This window comes from Camarhynchus parvulus, chromosome Z (genome assembly GCF_901933205.1).
Source record: "Camarhynchus parvulus chromosome Z, STF_HiC, whole genome shotgun sequence".
In the NCBI taxonomy this organism is placed as follows: Eukaryota; Metazoa; Chordata; class Aves; order Passeriformes; family Thraupidae; genus Camarhynchus; species Camarhynchus parvulus.
This window is the reverse complement of record NC_044601.1, coordinates 22,094,653-22,113,176: the sequence shown is the minus strand read 5'-3', so window position 1 is coordinate 22,113,176 and position 18,524 is coordinate 22,094,653. Positions and strand designations below refer to the sequence as shown.

The 18,524-nt window shown below is 38.6% G+C and overlaps 1 protein-coding gene across 1 annotated transcript in view; it reads left to right on the top strand.

The window, feature by feature from the left end:
* Positions 1-18,524, top strand: part of LVRN (laeverin) — a 33,747-nt gene that overhangs the window by 12,892 nt on the left and 2,331 nt on the right. The window contains 12 exon segments of the mRNA XM_030968585.1: positions 520-633; positions 2,735-2,875; positions 3,182-3,247; positions 3,380-3,445; positions 4,500-4,669; positions 6,073-6,149; positions 7,969-8,108; positions 10,197-10,252; positions 11,548-11,701; positions 12,585-12,679; positions 13,345-13,452; positions 16,956-17,126. Coding sequence (XP_030824445.1) covers positions 520-633; positions 2,735-2,875; positions 3,182-3,247; positions 3,380-3,445; positions 4,500-4,669; positions 6,073-6,149; positions 7,969-8,108; positions 10,197-10,252; positions 11,548-11,701; positions 12,585-12,679; positions 13,345-13,452; positions 16,956-17,126 — 1,358 coding nt within the window.

Sequence of the window (18,524 nt, the reverse complement as noted above, 5' to 3'; positions counted from 1 at the left end):
GATGTGAGAACACAGCAGCTGTTTTGGAAGATTTGTACTTGCCATGAGAGGGATTTGCTGGTTTTGGAAATGGTTATTTGTGTGACATTCCTTTCACAATTTCTCTTCGTTCAGAGCATGGAAATATGATTTTGTAATTGCTTGATTATGTCCTACTTTTACTCATAGCCTGGTATGATATTTTAGAAATTTAATTTATATTGAGAAGTCTTTAAAATTAAATTTTCTATAAGAATGACATAATGCACTGAGGTTGACCCTTATGGTATGAAATTGTAGGTGAAGGAATTTAAAAATTACTGCCCTGAACTTCTGACTTTTTCTAAAATACGCCTTTTTCTACTGAATTTTCACTACTTGAAAGAACATTCAGCATTTTATTCAATTTACACACAGACATTAAATAAAGTTACTTCAGCCTGTTTATGTGTGTTTAACCTGCAAAAGCTGTTTAACCTGCAAAAAATGTGAAAACAGCACTCTGAGAAGATTTTGAGATATTTTTTCTTTCAATTTAAGTGGTTTGGAAATCTCGTTACAATGAACTGGTGGAATGATCTGTGGCTTAACGAGGGCCTGGCATCTTACTTTGAGTACCTGGGAGCCACCTTTGTTGAGCCCAAGCTTTCACTGGTAAGTGGCAACGCTCACTAGCCAAGTTCCATCGTGTACAAAGGAAAGGCAGGAGGTGGGAGTTAATTAAACAGTGCTATTATAAACTTCGCTCCTGGGGAAAGACCAGTTGGTCTTGATTCTTTCCCTGTAGGTCTCCATCTGTGGGGGCACTGGGATCATATCCAGCCCTCTATGGCCGGTGCAGAGAACAGGTGGACAGCTGGGATTCTGCAGTGGCAATGAGTGGATGTTTGGCCCTAGATCTGTCATGTAGCAAACCCAGATTTCTCTGCTGGGTCCTGCTGTAGCTGATGGTTTTCCTCCTCACCTGCCAGGCTCTTTTCTAATTATCCCAGTCCTCCACTATCTTTATGAGGCAGAGATTAGGCTGGGTCATTTTGAAGCTGCTTACCCCACTGGGTCCCTGGATATCTGGTTGTAGATAAGACAAATTCAATGCACATAGCTAATCCAACAGCAGGGTAGAATTCCTTCCATTTCTGCCCAAATGCGAATAAGCATAAATCCCATAGCATATTAGAAGACTCTATCCACTGTTAAACTGAGAGACAGATGCGTAGGGTCTGCTAATTGCAGCCATGAGATGCATGAGGTGCACTTGCCCCTGCAATCTTAAATGTCTGTATGTGGTGCCATCAGCTTCTGAAGGAAGGAAGGGCCTTAAGTCTGGGCAGTTGCTCCAGGGTGCTTTTTATGCAGCTAAATTGAAACACCATTTGTCAATTTCCTTTTTGCGTTCACCAAAGCTCTAATTACATTTGATTGGAAACTAATAAAGATATGCCAAACAATTTCTGTCAGGAGGATTTCTAGGTCATGGCATATGCCTACCTTCTTCTTTGAACTTCAAGAGCAGCTGACTTTATTCTCTGCAAAACAGTGTTTTAATACCAGTGAAATGTGTTAAGGTCTCAGAATTTTAAATTGGAAATAAATACTTCTTTTTAATTGAAACATTTAATTTAGAAGCTTGTCTTTCTGAAAATCAGCAGTTGTCATTTGTGTCCATAAAGTAAATTTTAATACTGGGCAATAATTCTGTTTGATACATTGCAGTTAGGTAATGTGCCCTGGGAATGCAGAATTAATCACACAGGTGTAAGAATATAGATCTTGCAGTTTTGTGGGTCATAAATGTTCACAGAGTCAGAGAATGGCTGAGGTTAGAAGGCCCATGTGCAGGTCATCTTGTCCAGCCTCCCTGCACAAGCAGGGCCACAAAAGATCCAATTGCCCAAGACTGTGCCCAGACAGCTTTTGCATGTCTCCAGGGATGGAGGTTCCACAACCTCTCGGGGCAACCTGTGCAAATGCTCCATCACCTCCACAGTGAAAAAGCTGTTCCTGGTGCTCAGAGCGAACCTCCTGTGTTTCAGTGTGTGCCCTTTGTCTCTGGTCCTGTCACTGGGCACCCCTGGAAAAGCCTCGCTCTGTGCCCTGCTCAGCTTCCCTTCAGGTACATACACTGGAGAGATCCCTCTGAGCCCTCTCTTCCCCAGGTGAGCAGTTCCAGCTCTCTTAGCCTGTTCTTACAGGAGGGATGCTTCAGTCCCTTCCCTGAGCTGTTGACCATGGTAGGTGACAATTACTCAGGAGATATTTTCTGAGGAGCCACTTTCCTTCCCTATTTCTCACGGGGTGACAGCAGCAATGCCACACAGCTAAACTCTGGTGCCTTCAGTAGCTTAGGTTTTAGGGTATTGATCAGGGTTGCAGCAGAAGAAATAGGGAAATTAGGAGGAAAGTGCTGCCGTATTCATAGCAGAAATAAATGAAATACAGGCTTTCGGTTTTCAGTATTTGTTCATTTGCTGTTTAATATACTTGGCCTATTTCTGCCTGAGGATTACACTGTAACTGACTGTCAGGCCCAAGCCCACATTACTTTAAAGATGTAATATTTTCACTGGTCACTGATACTGCATGTAGGAAATGTCAGGTATATGGTCCCTTGTTCTTCAGTAGAAAGCTAGGGAGTTGGGGAGCCTGCTTATAGACAAATTATTCACAATAGCGCTAATTCCATACTCCTCATTCTCTCCAGAAAATTAGTATCTTCTGTTCATCTCACATGACAAGATTTGTCTTCTTCTTGCAGGATAAAATCTTTTATGCTCATGTTGTACAACCTGTCTTAAGGGAAGACAGTGAAATAGCTCGATCACTGTCAGAGAGTGAAGACAAGATCAAAGGATCATTTTCTTTAATGTCTCTTTTTGACAACATCACATACAGCAAGGTAAAAAAATAGAAAATTTTTCCCATTTCTCACAGATTCTAAGCTAATGGTATAAGGTAGGTTTGGAAAGAAGTGTTGAACAAAACTACTTTGTCATTCAAAACTTGTTTCTTCCACACACACAAATTTATTGGGTGTTGCAAATCTACTTGGCTATGAAGGAAGAGGTGAAAACATTTTTAATCTCTGTGAAATATGAAGTGTGGGTGTAGACCAACAAGCATCTCTGGAATATTTGAAAAAATATTGCACCAGTAATTGCAATAATAGTTCATTTTTTCTCACACTTTTTTTTTTGTACTCTAGGGGGCTTCTATAACCTGGATGCTTTCTGGTTTCCTGACTGAAAAGTTGTTCATCAGAGCACTTACTGTAAGTTTGAAAAAACAACCCCCTTTGTCTTGATTTATAAGTTTAAAAATTCCAGTTGTACAAATTGCTTGACTTGCTAATGGTTTTCACTGAACTCCATGGATTCTGATGCTTCTCTTTGTTTCCTCCCAGTCCTATCTGAAAGAATTTTCCTTCTCAAATGCTAATCAAGATGATCTATGGACCCACATACAGATGGTACTCATTTTATATCTCTAGTATTCTTTTCCTGCTGTTTGGCCCAGTCCAAATTTAAGGCATAAACTGTTTGCAGAAGACTGCATTGGAATGGGGCTGTCTGTAGTGCAGTCTTTCTCCTGCATAAAATTTGCTTTGCCAGTTCCTCAGCTAATGTCTTCTCAAGTGTTTATTTGGCTGTTCTGCTGCACCTGAGATCAGTGGGACTGAGTACAACGAGTAGAGAGATAAGATAGGAAATCAGGACCAGGCAAAGTTTTGGGTTCCATGGTAATTACATAAACCTACATGAAATTGCTCCGGAGCTTAGGTTTTGCTAGATCAGAGTGTGTGATGCCTTAAGCTTGATGATCAAAGATGCTGGTATGTCACAGATCCAGCAGAGTCTCTACTCAGGGCAGTAGCTCAGCATTTCACCCTTCAATGGTTTTGGCAGAGAACTGACTAAGAGAACATATGCTAATATTAGGTCATTTTTTAAAAATCCACCTTTCTGGTCCTCTAAAGAAGGCTTCTTGTGTTTCAGATTCTGTTTTTAGAATGGGAGTGCTAGAATTTCAGATACGCAATTCAGATACGTTTGAAGCCAGGGAAGACTGTGCCAATTCACACTAGTTTGGACTCCAGCTTAATGTCTTTCCCAATTTGTCTTTACTAATTCAGTTTGTTTATTATGACACTTAAAAATATTTGTGTTGCATCAGTTCTATTTGAATGAAATCAACTAGTCAGGTCTGTCATAGCCATAGAGATGTGTAGTGTAAGTATATTAACACTAAAAAGGGAAAGGTTAGCAGCAGGTTGTAGAATGAAAAATGTCATCTCAGTATTTTGTAATTCCTGAAAATGGCTTATGCCAGTAGTACGTCTTTATTAGGATGTCAGAAAGGTTCCTTGGAATTTGTTACATTGATTTTTTGCATGAGCCAAAGACCAGCAAGCTGCTTAGCATTATTTTCACTACTAGGTTAGGAGTACTCCCAGAGATTCACTGAAGCAATATCAGTAAGTACCTGTTCATCATAAGCATTTCTAATTTCTCTTTCCCTTTCAGGTCGTAGATGCACAGGATGAAGTTCAGCTGCCAGCACCTGTAAAGCAAATAATGGATTCCTGGACATGCCAAAATGGGTTTCCGGTTTTAACGTTAAATCTAACTTCTGGAACAATCAGACAGGAACAATTTTTTAATAAAAACAATAGAAAGAGTACTGATTCTTACAAGTATGTTTAGCTTGTGTTTTTATTGTATATTTATACCCTGTTTTTTACAGAAAATGCTTCAGTTAAGACAATATGTTTTGATCATCTGATTTTTTAACTTGTGTTTTTTTTCTTGTGATGAACAGTCAAGTAAAATCTGTTTGAGATTTTGCTGGAGTTTGCAATAGTTCTGCAGATTCTGCTTGTTTTTTCGAAAAGTTGCTTTCCTCTGGAATAAGTGACTTTTCCAAATCAGACGTATGCGATGAGTGTGTTGCAGGCACGATTTTTGCCTGGCATTTTCTTCTTTCCTCATCCCTTAGGTCTACGGCCTGGGGACCTGGATGAGCCATGCTTAGCTTCTTTCCAGTGCACACATTCCCAGTCTCTTCTGCCTGATGAGGATAGAAGGGTTGCATTTAAATACTTAAATAAATGACCCCTTTCTCAGAAAGTGCTGATACCCGAACAACAGTTTTAAGTTCTTGTCAATGAGCATTGCTAAGTGTCTGGGGCTTTTGAAAACTTACTAGATGTCTGAAAATGATGATAGAAGTAGGTGCCTTTCGTCACCCACTTTGGAAACTCCTGGCTAGGGTTTGAGCATTTATGAAGAAGCACTTTTTATGAGTTTTGGGGTGCATGGATGGAGCCCATGAGATGAATTGTCATGTGAGGAAAAAGTGTAAAGAGCAAAATCCAAAGCAGTTTTTCCTTGGAAATTATTGCTGGTAATGCAAACAGATAAAAGGAATTTTGACAGGAGCCACAGGGCTTCCTTTGCTCCCGATCTCCAGGAACTGTAAAGCATTAATCCATTCAATATTCTTGGTTAGCTCAGATAAGGAATTCTAAGTCACAAGTGTGAAGTCCTGTACAGTTAGCAAGCACAAATTACTGTGTGAATGTAAGAAAGCCCAGGACCCATATTACAGAATTTTTCAGGCATTTGAAGCTTTCATCTCTTTTACCAGAAAGGAGTTTTACAGTCCCTCAGAAAAGAAATGACAGTTGTTGGAAAGACAGTTGTTTGCTTTCCTGGGACCTTTGTTTGGTAGATGTGCTTCTGAAAAGTAGCTTTAAGGTCTCCAGAAATAGGGTGAAGTGTAATAAGTGAGTAGAGAATAAAATTGCTGCCTGGAGAAGGAAAGATAGAACAGAAAAACAATGGTATTGAAATACCTAGCACTGAACAATATTCTTGATATGAGTGCCTTTTAAAAGCCTTCATAAAGCTCCCTTTTGGAGAAGATAAATGCTGATCCAGCAGAAGTACCATTATCTGATGAGGTTGCGTGCATCAGAGAGGACAGAAGGTAGATGGATATTCTTGTAAGATGGAACTAATCTGCACTGTCGGTTAGCGTCTTCTAAGAGGGGTTTTTAAATATAAGAATTTTAATCATATCCTTTTATTTGTCAAGTAACACCTGGATCATTCCTATTTCTTGGATGAGAAATGGATCATCACAACCCTTAACCTGGCTAGATAAAAGCAGCAGTAAGTAATGTATTTGTTTGCACATTCTAAAAGCTGATGAGAACACTTGAAAGTCTTTTTAAAAAAAGGATATATTTGAATTAAATAGGGAGATAAAACTTTAATACAGAAATGTCTCTGTTTATCCATAGCAATGATTTTGTGCTACAAAATAGCAGTAGATTTTCCATTAGGTCAATATAATATTCTTTTCTCTGTTATATCAAACTTCAGTGCAAGTTTGAGTTTTTAATAAGATGGTACAATACATTTTATGAGTAGAGATTTCCACAGAAATTAGTATTTTATAATTTTTTACACAAATCCAAACTTTTAGGTCCTCGTGCTTCTGTAATATTCTTCCCCCAACAGATCTCATTGATGTTAATGACAGCTTTTGAATATAGACAGGATCTCAGCTGTGAAATATCAGAAAATTGTCAGCTCAAGTAGTAGATAGAAGACTGAAAAAATTAACACTGGCTCTGGGAAGTGACCCAAATATTATTGGACATTAATACCTGTAACAACAGGAAAATTAATGTTTTCAACAGCATTTAATTTGTTTATGCAAATTAAATTTAAAATTATCAACATAATAGGATTTTTAAAATTTTAAATTCTTACAACAGAAAGTGATTTTATAGGTGTCTCCAAATAAAAAATTCAGTTCTTTCTGAACTCAGTGCTTTCCAATAGCTTTTTTCTTTTTTCTTTTTTTGAGAAAGAAGTATAATCATTAGAATGGGGTAATCATTTTGCTTTGGCAAGTCAGGCATGCATCAGGTTTTAGATGAGTCAAAATCAGATGCAGAGACTAATGCAGTGGAATGCTTGAGAGCAAATCTTCAATATGCTGTGTGCATTGCAGCTCTCCACCCTGTGTTGGCAGGGGTTAAAAGTTACTTCCTCTTTTTTTTTAGGCAGTAAGATAGCTTGAGTGATCATTAATTCGACTGTATACAGACAGGCAAACAAGAAAAAATGCATGTATATTCCTCTGACCACGAGATGAATCTTGCAGTACTTGCTCTGTCTAAACACTGGAGGGTTCAGAGCAGAGCTCTGATGGCTGTGGACTACTCACCAGTATGGACTTACTGTCTTAACAGAGTGTGCCTTCTCAAATCAGGATGTGAAAACAGAATACTCTTCTGATGAGGCAGCTTAGAGCCTTCAGGGCTGCACTGGCTCCTTCAAAGCACAGTAGGCTCTCAGGAGCAGTCAACCAGGCAAGAACATATGAGTAGTGAGATGGAATGCAGGAGGAAGCTGTTAGTGAGTGATGTAGCTCAAAAGGACTATGGAACTATCTTCTTTAAAATAAGCATTTTTGATTACTTGTCTCTTGGTTAAACTTAATAGGTTTGGGTTTTTTTCCCCCTTGATCTGCATTTATCTGAATAAATGGAGATGGGTGGTCAGTTCTTCTGTGAGGTGCTGACCACTGTGTTTTGGAGCTGGGAGCAGCAGGTGGGCTGTGGATCTGTGCCCTGCAACAGGCATGGGAGGATATTGCTTCTCATCCTGAGAATTTACTGTTGAGTAAACTTCCTGAATTCTCACAGCTGCCTTTCAGCTAAAGGGCTGGAGCAAAGTGGGTCTTCAGCCTACTCCTTAGAATCCAAAGGTGCTCAGTACCTGAGGAACCATTGGCTTGTTGAAGTCATCTTGCTGGGCAGAGCAGAGATCTCAAGTGCACTGAGCTTTTGGGGGGTTCTTTTTGAGTCCAGCCTCAAACTTGTTTCATACCTCAGAGGAGTAGCAAGTCCATTGTTTGTAAATTCAAAAGAAGCAGTGCATGGAAAACAAAATGATACATTCTAATGTCACTTTGCAGAAATGTTTCCTGAAATGCAAGTATCAGAGTCAGACTATGACTGGATCTTGCTAAATGTAAATTTAAGTGGATACTACAGAGTGAACTATGACCAATTAAACTTGAAGAGATTAGCACACTTGCTTGAAAATGATCCAAAGGTAAGATCATATTTGTTTTCTCAAGCTTATGAGCAGACTCTTTCTATATATTTTTTCATGCAGTTTTTACCTGGAATCACATTGATGAAAATCTGGAATAATGACAAACCCACCACTAGTCAGTGGCTTTTTGTAGTGGAAGATGACAGGCCTGAACAGTTCCAGACAACTTTACATGACATTTCGTCTTCAAATTTGTGCTACTATCCTATGGTTCTTCTACTCCCTTTAAATCTCTCTCAAGGAGCTTTCAGTATGAATGTGGGATTTCAGCCTTAGCTGGTACAAAGTAATTATGAAGAAGGAAAATTGTGAGAAAGTTTATTTCCATGTTTTGTCAAACCATAGTGTTTCTGCCTGTAGAATTAAAAAAAAAAAACACCTGACTTTTTTTTTTGTGGGTTGGTTGGTCAGGGTTTTGTGGATTTGTTTGTTTGGATTTTTGGTTTTGGATTTTTGTGGATAATTTTCCTAGAAGTTCCAATGAATTCTATTTGAGCTCTTTCAGTCCTCTGTAGACAGTGACTTAGAATAGATTGCATCCCACCTTTGACTTGTCATAACCTGAACTGAAGGTGAAAGTGGTACAGAACAAATGTGACTTTATATGGGGTTGCATGATCTCAGTGTTGCCTAATCCTACAGTGAGCCAGAGATGCAGTAGTAGTGTCAGCTCATTCGTTTTGGTAACAAAAGTGAAAAAATTTAACCTTTTGACCTAATAGTAATCAGTGCAATCTTTCTCTAGAGAGTCTGGACACGAGGCTGATCAGAGCACATGAAACCTTCCTACAGCACAGTGGCTTCATTTCTTCTAGGCTTCTTTCTTTCAGGGCAGATCTATATCATCAAGATGTTGGGTGTGTGCTGACTTGGGCCATTTTTTGGCACCATACAGGGTTGCAAAAATGTAACTCTGGGCCAGACAGGAGGGGCAGGAATAGTCTATTAAGTATAGGTTTGGTCACATTCAAACAAGACAGGTTCACAAGTAGCATGGGCTATTAAAGACAACAAAGGAGTTATTTTGGATTGACCATGACAACTGCAGAAGAGCTGTGGATAACACTAACGGTAGGACTGCCATCACAAGCCTAATTTCTTGAGTGAAAACATTCAGCATGGCCAAGGACGCAAGTCTTACCATAAGGCATCCCTTCTGGAAGGGTGAGGAGGACAGACACATCGTTCTGTGCCTACAATTTTGTGTCAACTTCTCACAATCCCCAGTCATGCACAAAATCAGGGTGCATTCTCTGCCTTATTAACCACAATTTTGCAAAGTGCCTTGGGTGGTACTGTGGTCAAACTGTCTGTTCTTTGTGGCAATGCTTCCTGGTGGGAAGTGTTCTTGGTAGCAGTTGTGCAAACCGTCTGTTCCTCATGGTCATGCTGTATTTAATGTTTCTTGGTATCCAGAGGTGGAACGAGAACATGCGGCTTCCACCCAGCCTCGCATTCCTGCCTGGTGGGTGTCGGCCCAAGACACCTGACTTGTGTCTGCTTTCAGCATCTCTGTCCTGCTTTATGCTTCCAGCTGTCACAGGGAATGTTTGCTCAAACAGTAAACTGCAGGGGCGTGGAACAGGGAGGGGACAAAGAGGACAGCAGTCCTGCCACAAGAGCATGAGATACATGCGTGTACACAGAGAAACAGCCATGGTGTGCCTGGGTCATTTATTTCATGGTAGTGATAGACATGCTGCTCTGCACCACTGTATTTAAACCTCAAAAGGGAAAAATGTACCAAAATTGTGTAGCTAGGATATTTGAAGAAATGTGGCATTTCCATGTTTTAATTTCAATTACAGCATGCAAGTAAGAGGGGTCTTTAAATTCTCTGCTTAATGGCCCGTAGTTATATGTTTATATACAACGTAATATAAATTATGTAGCTCTGTGTACAGCACATATCGCTTAAAGCACATAAATAATTTCAGTTTAAAATTCAGGATCCATTTCTCAATGTTTTGTAGGCTGTTTTGATATAGAAGACCTGTTAGGGACGTTCTGAAACATCGTAAAGCTTTTTGTAAACTCTTAATGACATGTTGAAATCAACTAACACAACACCAATGCTTTTTGCAGGCTATCCCCGCTGTCAGCAGGTTCCAGCTGATAGATGATGTTTTTGCATTGACAGAGTAAGTATGTTTCCAATATGTTACAGAAATTGATTAAAAAATATGATTGCACTCAAGATTTCTAGTTCTGCTTCCTTCACTCCTATCCATGTGTGCCTCCGAAGAATAACTGCTTTGACAAAATGGTTGGGAGTTACTTAATCTCTTCTTTTGTCAGTGCTGAGTGATTTACTTCAAAATTTCTTTTGTTCCAAGGAAATGATTTTAAATAGTTGCACTGCCATGAGTTCTTAGGGGATTAACCTGTATTTAACAGAAAAAATACTCCAAATGAAGATTCTGAATCTTCCTTCATTTATTCTGGACTATCTCAACTGTGCTGTACTGCATCACTCAAAACCTTTTAAATTTCTCTTTCTGAGTCATGACTTGGTTGTTCAGGTCTGTGGTGCTAAGGAGGTCAGCAATGTTGTAGGGAGCTGAGAAGCATTAAGTGTGTCTGTGCCTCACATGTGCCAGAGGTGCCAAAAACATCAGACACGGATGATGAGGGTGTCCCTATGACGAGGGACCTCAGGGATGAGGTGACCAAAGCACACAGCCCTGCTTCAGGGCCTGTGGAAGTACCTCTGACAGGATGAAGTAAAAATTCCCATTTCTCCTCCAGTAAGAATGTCCTTTTCCAGAAGAGAGCTCAAAACTAGGAGCTAACAAGAAATGTAACTGTGAAGTACAGAACTGCGCTGCTATATAAGTACACAAAAAATATTTTTTTCTGTAGGGGGGGGGACTTGAATTGGATTTTTTTTGGTGAAAAAATGAATTCCATGCTTATTACACACTGAGGGACAGAAATGTCATGCTGAAGAAGTTAATTCCACAAATAGTGTGCCTGTGAATTAAATTGCTTTGACTTTTGCAATATTCCACAAAAGAATATGTAATGAAAACAAGTTGTTTCACAATAAAAATAAAGTTGTATTATAACTAAAACAGTACTTTTCTTCTTAATTCTGATCCAGTGGGACAGACACCTGCTGTCAACGTGTTTGTACCATATCCTGCAGACACAGAGTGTGCATGCTGCCATGCTTACTGCCATGATTGGCCTATTCCTTTGACAGCAGCGCAGTGCTCCTTCATAGATGTTTTTAGAGTTCAACTCCTAAAATCACCATTCATTTATATTTCTTTTATTTTTTCCAGTGCCTTTTCTAGGTTACTTTTCACACAGTATACAGATGTTTTATTGTCTGCTCCATAAATAAACATATACGTGTGGTAGGTGGTTAATGTGAATAAGCGTGCTAAAAAGTGTGGGGCTTTTTGTTTTGTTTTGGGGTTTTTTTACATAGCTTTGGATATGTTCCAATTGAAACAGCACTTGAGCTAACGAAATACCTTGCCAGAGAGGATGAACTCTTCATATGGAATGTGGTATTGTTAAACCTTATACCTGAGAATTTGGAAAGTACGCTGAAGAACCATGAAGTATATCCACTTTTAAAGGTATGACCATTTTGTTAGTTACCAAAGATATTAGACCATACAAATACATTAGTCTAAAATTATTGATTTTTAAATTCTGAAGCATGTAGTGGTGGCTATGATGAGTCAGAGAGCTTGTGATTCCTTTTCCATGACTTTAGCAACTTTTGGGGTTTTATTAAAAAGGAGGAGGTACTTAATTATACGTATTAGTCAATGATAAGTCCCATTGAGTCTTATCTGATCCCTACTGAAAAGCAGAAATGCATTCACATTCCTTACATTAAGCTTCATCCTTGGTTTTTTGAAACAGTGAATTTGGAAAACAGAACTGTCTGTCAGTAGTAAGTGAAAGGACCAACACTGCTATGTATAAAAGGCATATAGTATATTTGTGCTCTGTGCTTTGTACTGCTTTCCATTCACCTTCATGGAGTGAAAGAAGGAATAGTGTTTAGATACTAAATGAAATTATTCTCTCCCATATTTGACTTACCTGAGATATTACTGTCACATTTATTTCCTTGACTACTGTTTGAAGATTCCACTTATGTTTAAAGTACAGCCCCACAGTATTAGTTGTCTTAAGTTCTAAAACGTAAAGGTATGTTAAAATAAGTGAGAAGAACAAAGTATTTTCTATTGAGAAGGGCTTTTGCCTGTTTCCCTGAGAATTTGTTGTCTTTCATTTTAAGTTCAAAGGTCCTAGTGATGTGAAATCATCTGGCAGTGTGCCAGTTTGAAGTACAGATATATTGTATTTTAGACCCAGTTTATATTTAATTTAATGCTCTGTGTTTTCAAGACATCAATAGCCATAAATTTTTAGGATAAATTGAGTAAATAAGGAAAATAAAAACTTGTATCTAAATGAAAGTAATTTTTCTTTCCCTTCTTTTAAAAGAAATACCTTTTAAAGAGAATGTTGCCAATATACCATTATTATGCAGGTTTTATTCGTCAAAATGCTGATGCTTTGGAAGATGACTATTTTGCTCAGTAAGTATCCTGCTTTTCTTAAGAGATTTTTCTGGTGTGATTGGATCTGATACATTGTAGTTTGCTCAAGTAAATTTAAATACAAGATACAGGAATAATTCTATAACTAATGGGAATGTAACTGAGTTGTAATTTTACTGTTCTGTAAGTGTGACACCTTTGACAGGAACATAAAGGGTGATAGTTTAAGGATCATTAATTTTAAGGATCATTTAATTTTAGTGGCAGTTCTCATTTGTCAGAGAACAGGCTGCTTCTAGTTGAAGAAAAACGGACAGCAATGAACTTAAGATCTGATTTTTGGGTCAATTACTAGCTCTTCAAAATACCTCATTTTGCAAGGCCACTGCAGCCACAGGCCTAAACTTCAGAGTGATTTGGACTAGATGCAACCAGTGCCTTAAAACTTCCAAGGGGGATATAAACCACACAAAAAACTTACAAAAAATATAATACATAGGTTGCCTCACTATATGTCCACTAATACTAATTCTGGGGACCATTATTGTTTGTTTAATTATTTTATTAAAACTCAATTGTTCCTAGTAGAGGTTCTTGTGGGTTAATGGCATCATGTTTTGAAACTGTGGTGGTCACGCACAGTGCAAGTACGCCAAATGTGGTATGCATATCTTTTATTCTTACTGTTTTAACTTCCCTTCAAGAGTGTATTTGGAAAAACTCTTGGCAACAGCGTGCTGGCTGGGCCTCCAAGACTGTTTGGACCTGTCATCTGAACTGTATGCTAAGTGGAGGGACAACCCTGAGTACAAGTAAGAATGGTGATCTGCTCTTAGAGGTGTGCCTGTCTAAGGGAGGTGGAAAGTTAAAAGGCTGTGACAAGGGAGAGGCAGAATGAAAAATGCCTCTGTACACTGCTCTTATTTATTGACAGAATGGCAGAATTTAAGACAATTATGTCTACCCAACCTCCTCCTCTTCCCCAAATCCCAGGTTTATGATGATTTCATAATTGCTGCTTTTTACATAGACCTAACAGGCTGGAGGATGCAGGTTTTGCCACGGAGACCAAAAGCTGGTTAGCCATGTAACAGGTGAACCTCCTAGGAGTGCTAATATCCCAAGTGGCCCAGTCCCTTTGCAGTAGTACAGCCTTGGGGTTGTCACGTACACCAACTCAGCTTTTAAGCTTCTCTTAACAATGTTGAGTGAAGTGATGTTTGCATGATACAGCCATCTGCCCATGGTGAGCCATCAAAGTGCCTTGCATGTTCTGTGTTCACATCAAGAGGTGTTGGGAATAGCTGCCAGTCCTTATGCTGGTACTGGAGCCTAGTGGTCAGGGGTCTGGTCTGTGACAATGGACTTTCAGGAAGAGGCTTTCTGTATTCAACCATTGTATCATTGAAAAAAATTTACAATGTATTGAAATTCTTATTCTCTTTTCCTCCCTCTTTCTTTTGATGTTTTTCTATGCAATAGTCAAATAGTGTTGGCACTGGTGAGTGAGTATTTAAAGTTTCTTTTTATTTGTGGTAGTTGTGATAAACTTTTCAGCTTTATTTGATATATGTTGATACATGTAGTTGGCTAAGTAAACTGAACTTGTACCATTATATTTGAGTTTTCTAAAATAGTTTCATAGTGATCATCCTTATAAAAGCCAAACTGAGTTTTGCAGTTAGACTGAAAAGTTTAAATAGCCTACATAAATTTTGTTCCATTCTAAAGACAATATTATTGCAATTCCACACTAAAAGCAACAGTGCTATGCTGAATTGTCAATCTGCTTTCAAAATAGTTATCTTTCCCTACTAATAATATTTGAGGTGATGGAATACTACATATCTTGTTTGACCTGAATAGCTGAAAATTCTGTGAAATACATTAGCTGATTGGGTTTTGAATTTGATTAAGAATATTAATTTTGCTGTCCTTCTTGGCACTGAGAAAAGTTCAAATGCATCTTACTGGGCTTTATGTGTGGAAAAAATGAAACTCTGAATTTGGTTAAGTTAAACATGATCATTAAAAAATGAACCCAGAAGGATTCTCACATCTGTGGAACCAAATAATGCATTTCTGTTTCAGACTGGGTGATCAACTTTCAGCTGAACATTTCCAAATTGTTCTGGGCAGAACATAACTAGACTTAGTACAGTGCATTTTTATCTGTTTCATGGAAATAACTAGAGCAGTAAACCCCAGCCAGTTTCTCAGTTTTACTCTTTTTTCATTATAGGAGTGTAGTGAAGCTTGATAAATTAACGTATTCTCTTAGATGCTGTTACTGGCTTGTCTTTTGAAAGAAGGAAACTAGCCTTGGGGGAGGGACAGTATTTCAGTCCATTTTACCTTTTTACCAAAGGTTCACATATACTGCTGCTACTCGCATAAGTTAAGAAATTGCCATGTTATTTCTGGATTGATTCCAAAACAGCAATGTAAAATAACCTGCCCTGCTTTCCAGCAGCTTTTTGCATCTTACCCAACATCCAGAAATGAGGGATCCTGGCAGGCCAGTAATGTCAAATCACACAGCTAGGAAAGACAAGTTTATTCAGTAATGTCAAATCACACAGCTTACTCCAGATGAATAAATCACACCCCTCACTTAACATAACCTCAGGCTCCAAAGTCCCTTTTTGGACCATACTGGACACCCTCTGGGAACTACACAACATAAACCACTTCAGGGCCCCCACAGATGCCACCAGCCAGCAAACCCCATAGTAGGCTGCCTGTCCAGCCAGCTTCAAATGTTGTACGACAGAGTTGCAGCCAACTGATACACAGAACTTGTCTACTCACATACAACTTTACACTTATTAATGAACACTTTCTTGCAACTACTGGAGCAGCTTCAGTAGCAAAATAAATAGCTGTACTTTGGCCACAATAGCTTTACCCTGTTGTCACCTTACTATGACCTCTTACTGCAACATTGTGAAAAGATTATGAAACAAATTACTAAACCCTGTAACTCAGATCTGTTAGAGAAGGATTCCTCACAGGGCAATATTTTAGACTGACAAAACTACTCTACATGTCATTCTTGGTGGCAAATCACTTATGTCCCGGTAAATTAATCCAAACTATTTTTAAAGTAAATATAGAATATGCCTATGCTCTCTGTTAGTATGAAAATGAAATCCCCACATCTGCAACAGAACTACCAAAATCCCTCCATCTTGCCTTTTCACTAACAAGAGATGTCTGTCATGTAAAACACCCAAGTCTCTTGTTCTTTCCTACTAGTCTTTTGTATCCAAAACTTAAAACTTCTTTTTCTCTACCTTGTACTCTAAAGACTGATGTCATATATCCTTCCTTCTGACTCACTAACTCTGTTGGTATCATCCTCATTTTCTCTAGGACAATCTGCTGAAACTCAGGAATTTTTCTCAAATTATTTAAATTTGAATTTGCTGTTTTCAGTTTTGGGCCTGAAGAATGGCTTTTCTGACCAGAAAGTTATCTGTTTTTCTAAGTGTATCCCCTGATCAAAGGGAGGGCGTTTTTTACACCTTGGTTTACAATCTTGGCTTAATGTAATCATAAGTGGACCAACAGTATGACATAGGGAAGTCAAATGTTTTGCTTATAGCAATTGGACCCATTCTTCTGTAGGGTATTAGTCAAAAATACCATCAGTTGAAACTGTTTTCAGATAGCCTGCATAGTAGAACACTGCTTTCACTGAAAAGTGTTTACAATGTCTTAATGTTAGGGACACATCATTGCTACAGAAAAAATTTCCTGTTCAGCCTTTGCATATGGAGCATTACACTGGTAAAGTTTGCAGTTAGTTTCTGTTATGAAATTCATTGCCCTGTTGAGGACTCTTCCCTGGGGAGGGAGTAATAGGAGGCTGCCTGTTGCATGGAAAAATGTCCCTTCTGTTTCCTTCTGTGCTGCAAATGGCTTTTCCTTCTGGGTGCATTCACTGAAGGAACTTGGAAAAGGCTTGTCTGGGATGATGCATATATGCATTAGTCCACTCTTTAATTGTGTGATCCATTTCCTAGGCTGTGATGAGGAACAGTGGTATTGACACTGTATGTACACAAAATACTCTGGTCCAATTGCTCTAAAAATATTGGGGTTTTTTGTTTCCTTTAAACTGCATGCTTTTAAAACATTTAAATCATAAATAAAGCAAACAGATTTCCTATCCTTATTTACACTGATATTTTATATTTGCATTTTTGTGTATCTTTTAACTGTAAATAAACATTTGGTTTCAGTTACGCATTTACAACAGGGTTTGTCTCTACAACAGTACAGTACCTTTAAATCATATTTTACCTTGCAGAATCCCCTTTCTAATTAGAAGAACAGTCTGCTGCTATGGTGTTGCAGCAGGAAGTGATAAAGAATGGAATTTTGCATGGGAAATGTACAACCATACCAACTCTGTTGAGGAAGATGAAGACATCCTGCTCTATGCCATGAGCTGTGCCAAAGAGTCATGGTTACTTTACAGGTGACCTTGATCAAAGTATATCTTTGTGTATGTAGAAGTAAATACTTTACTGTGCAAAGCTGGTAGAGGTTTGCTTGCCACAGAAACATGTGTCTTGTCAACCACTGGTAAAGTTTTAAAGAGTTTTGTTAGGGAGCAAGTATGAAAAATGGGACAAACAGCAATAAACAATTCTTCTGCAAATACAACATGTGGGCCATCAGGTCTTAAGTCCTGACTCCAAATGGACCAACCAAAAAGTTAAGACATATATCATAGAATCTTGTCCAAAAGTTTCCAGAACATAGTTTGGAACGCTGTGTTTATTTTATTTTACTGTCATTTGTATCTTTGCCACTAAAATGATGTTGAATTCTCTAATCACTCACATTTGTAGTAGCTAAAGCATTTGTTAAAGGGGTGGAATTTTGGCAGTGATGGTCTAAAGAATTATCATCCAAACATTCACATAAACTCCGTGGGTCTAAAGGTGTGGAAGTATTGCTTTAGTCCTTCCAGTGTGGTGGTCATTTGGAAGACAGAAAAATATGACTAAGATAATAAGAGAATAAGATAAGAAATATGAATAAGAGAATAAAATAAGAAATGTTGCAAAGAGACGCCCAACCACCCATACTAATTTCCCCCTTAACCTATCATCCTATGGCCTTTTTCTTGGAACAGACTAGCACCATTCCCTGGTAAATAAGGAAGTTGTTATGAGCTTCTTCCTCCATGTGCTTCAGTAGCTGACAAACCAATCTGTTTTTTGAAATGCCATCCAGGGAGTGGTTTGGGGGTGAAGAATGTTAAGATGTGCTTTCCCTGGCACTCACAATTATGTCCATTATGTTAAACATAGGGCCTGCAAAAGGGGACAAACCCAACTCTACCCATAGAGCAGCTACCTGCAACACCCTATGAGAAAATAATTCCAAAAGGGTTCATTTGGAAGTAGGAGCATGCAAGGTAAAACACTGAGGCAAGACAGAGAATAATTACTTTTCAAGATGTTCAGGCATTCACTGCCACTGACATCATTAGAAGACACTTCTGAAATCCTGCCTTAGTCCTCATAAAAATTTTCTAATTGAGTCTCGTTGTAGGGGACCCTATAAACCGGTTGTTTTTGTGTAAAACTGTCTCACTGGCATACTCTGTAGGCTCCATCTGAGTCACAATGAGGTGAATTGCCTGAAGGTGAAGAGCAGTCTGCCTTTCCAACTGGTAGGAGCAGTTGTCTTTCTGGTGCCAAGATAAGAAACACGTCTATGTCCATTTGATATTCTACACCCTCACTTTACTAAGAAGTGAAGAGTCCGTGTGCAAGAACAAATGTTAAGGACAAAATCCAAGCTGAATACACAGTTCAGGGTGACACCAACGTTGGTATAACCTTCCACATGCTGATATTAGTTG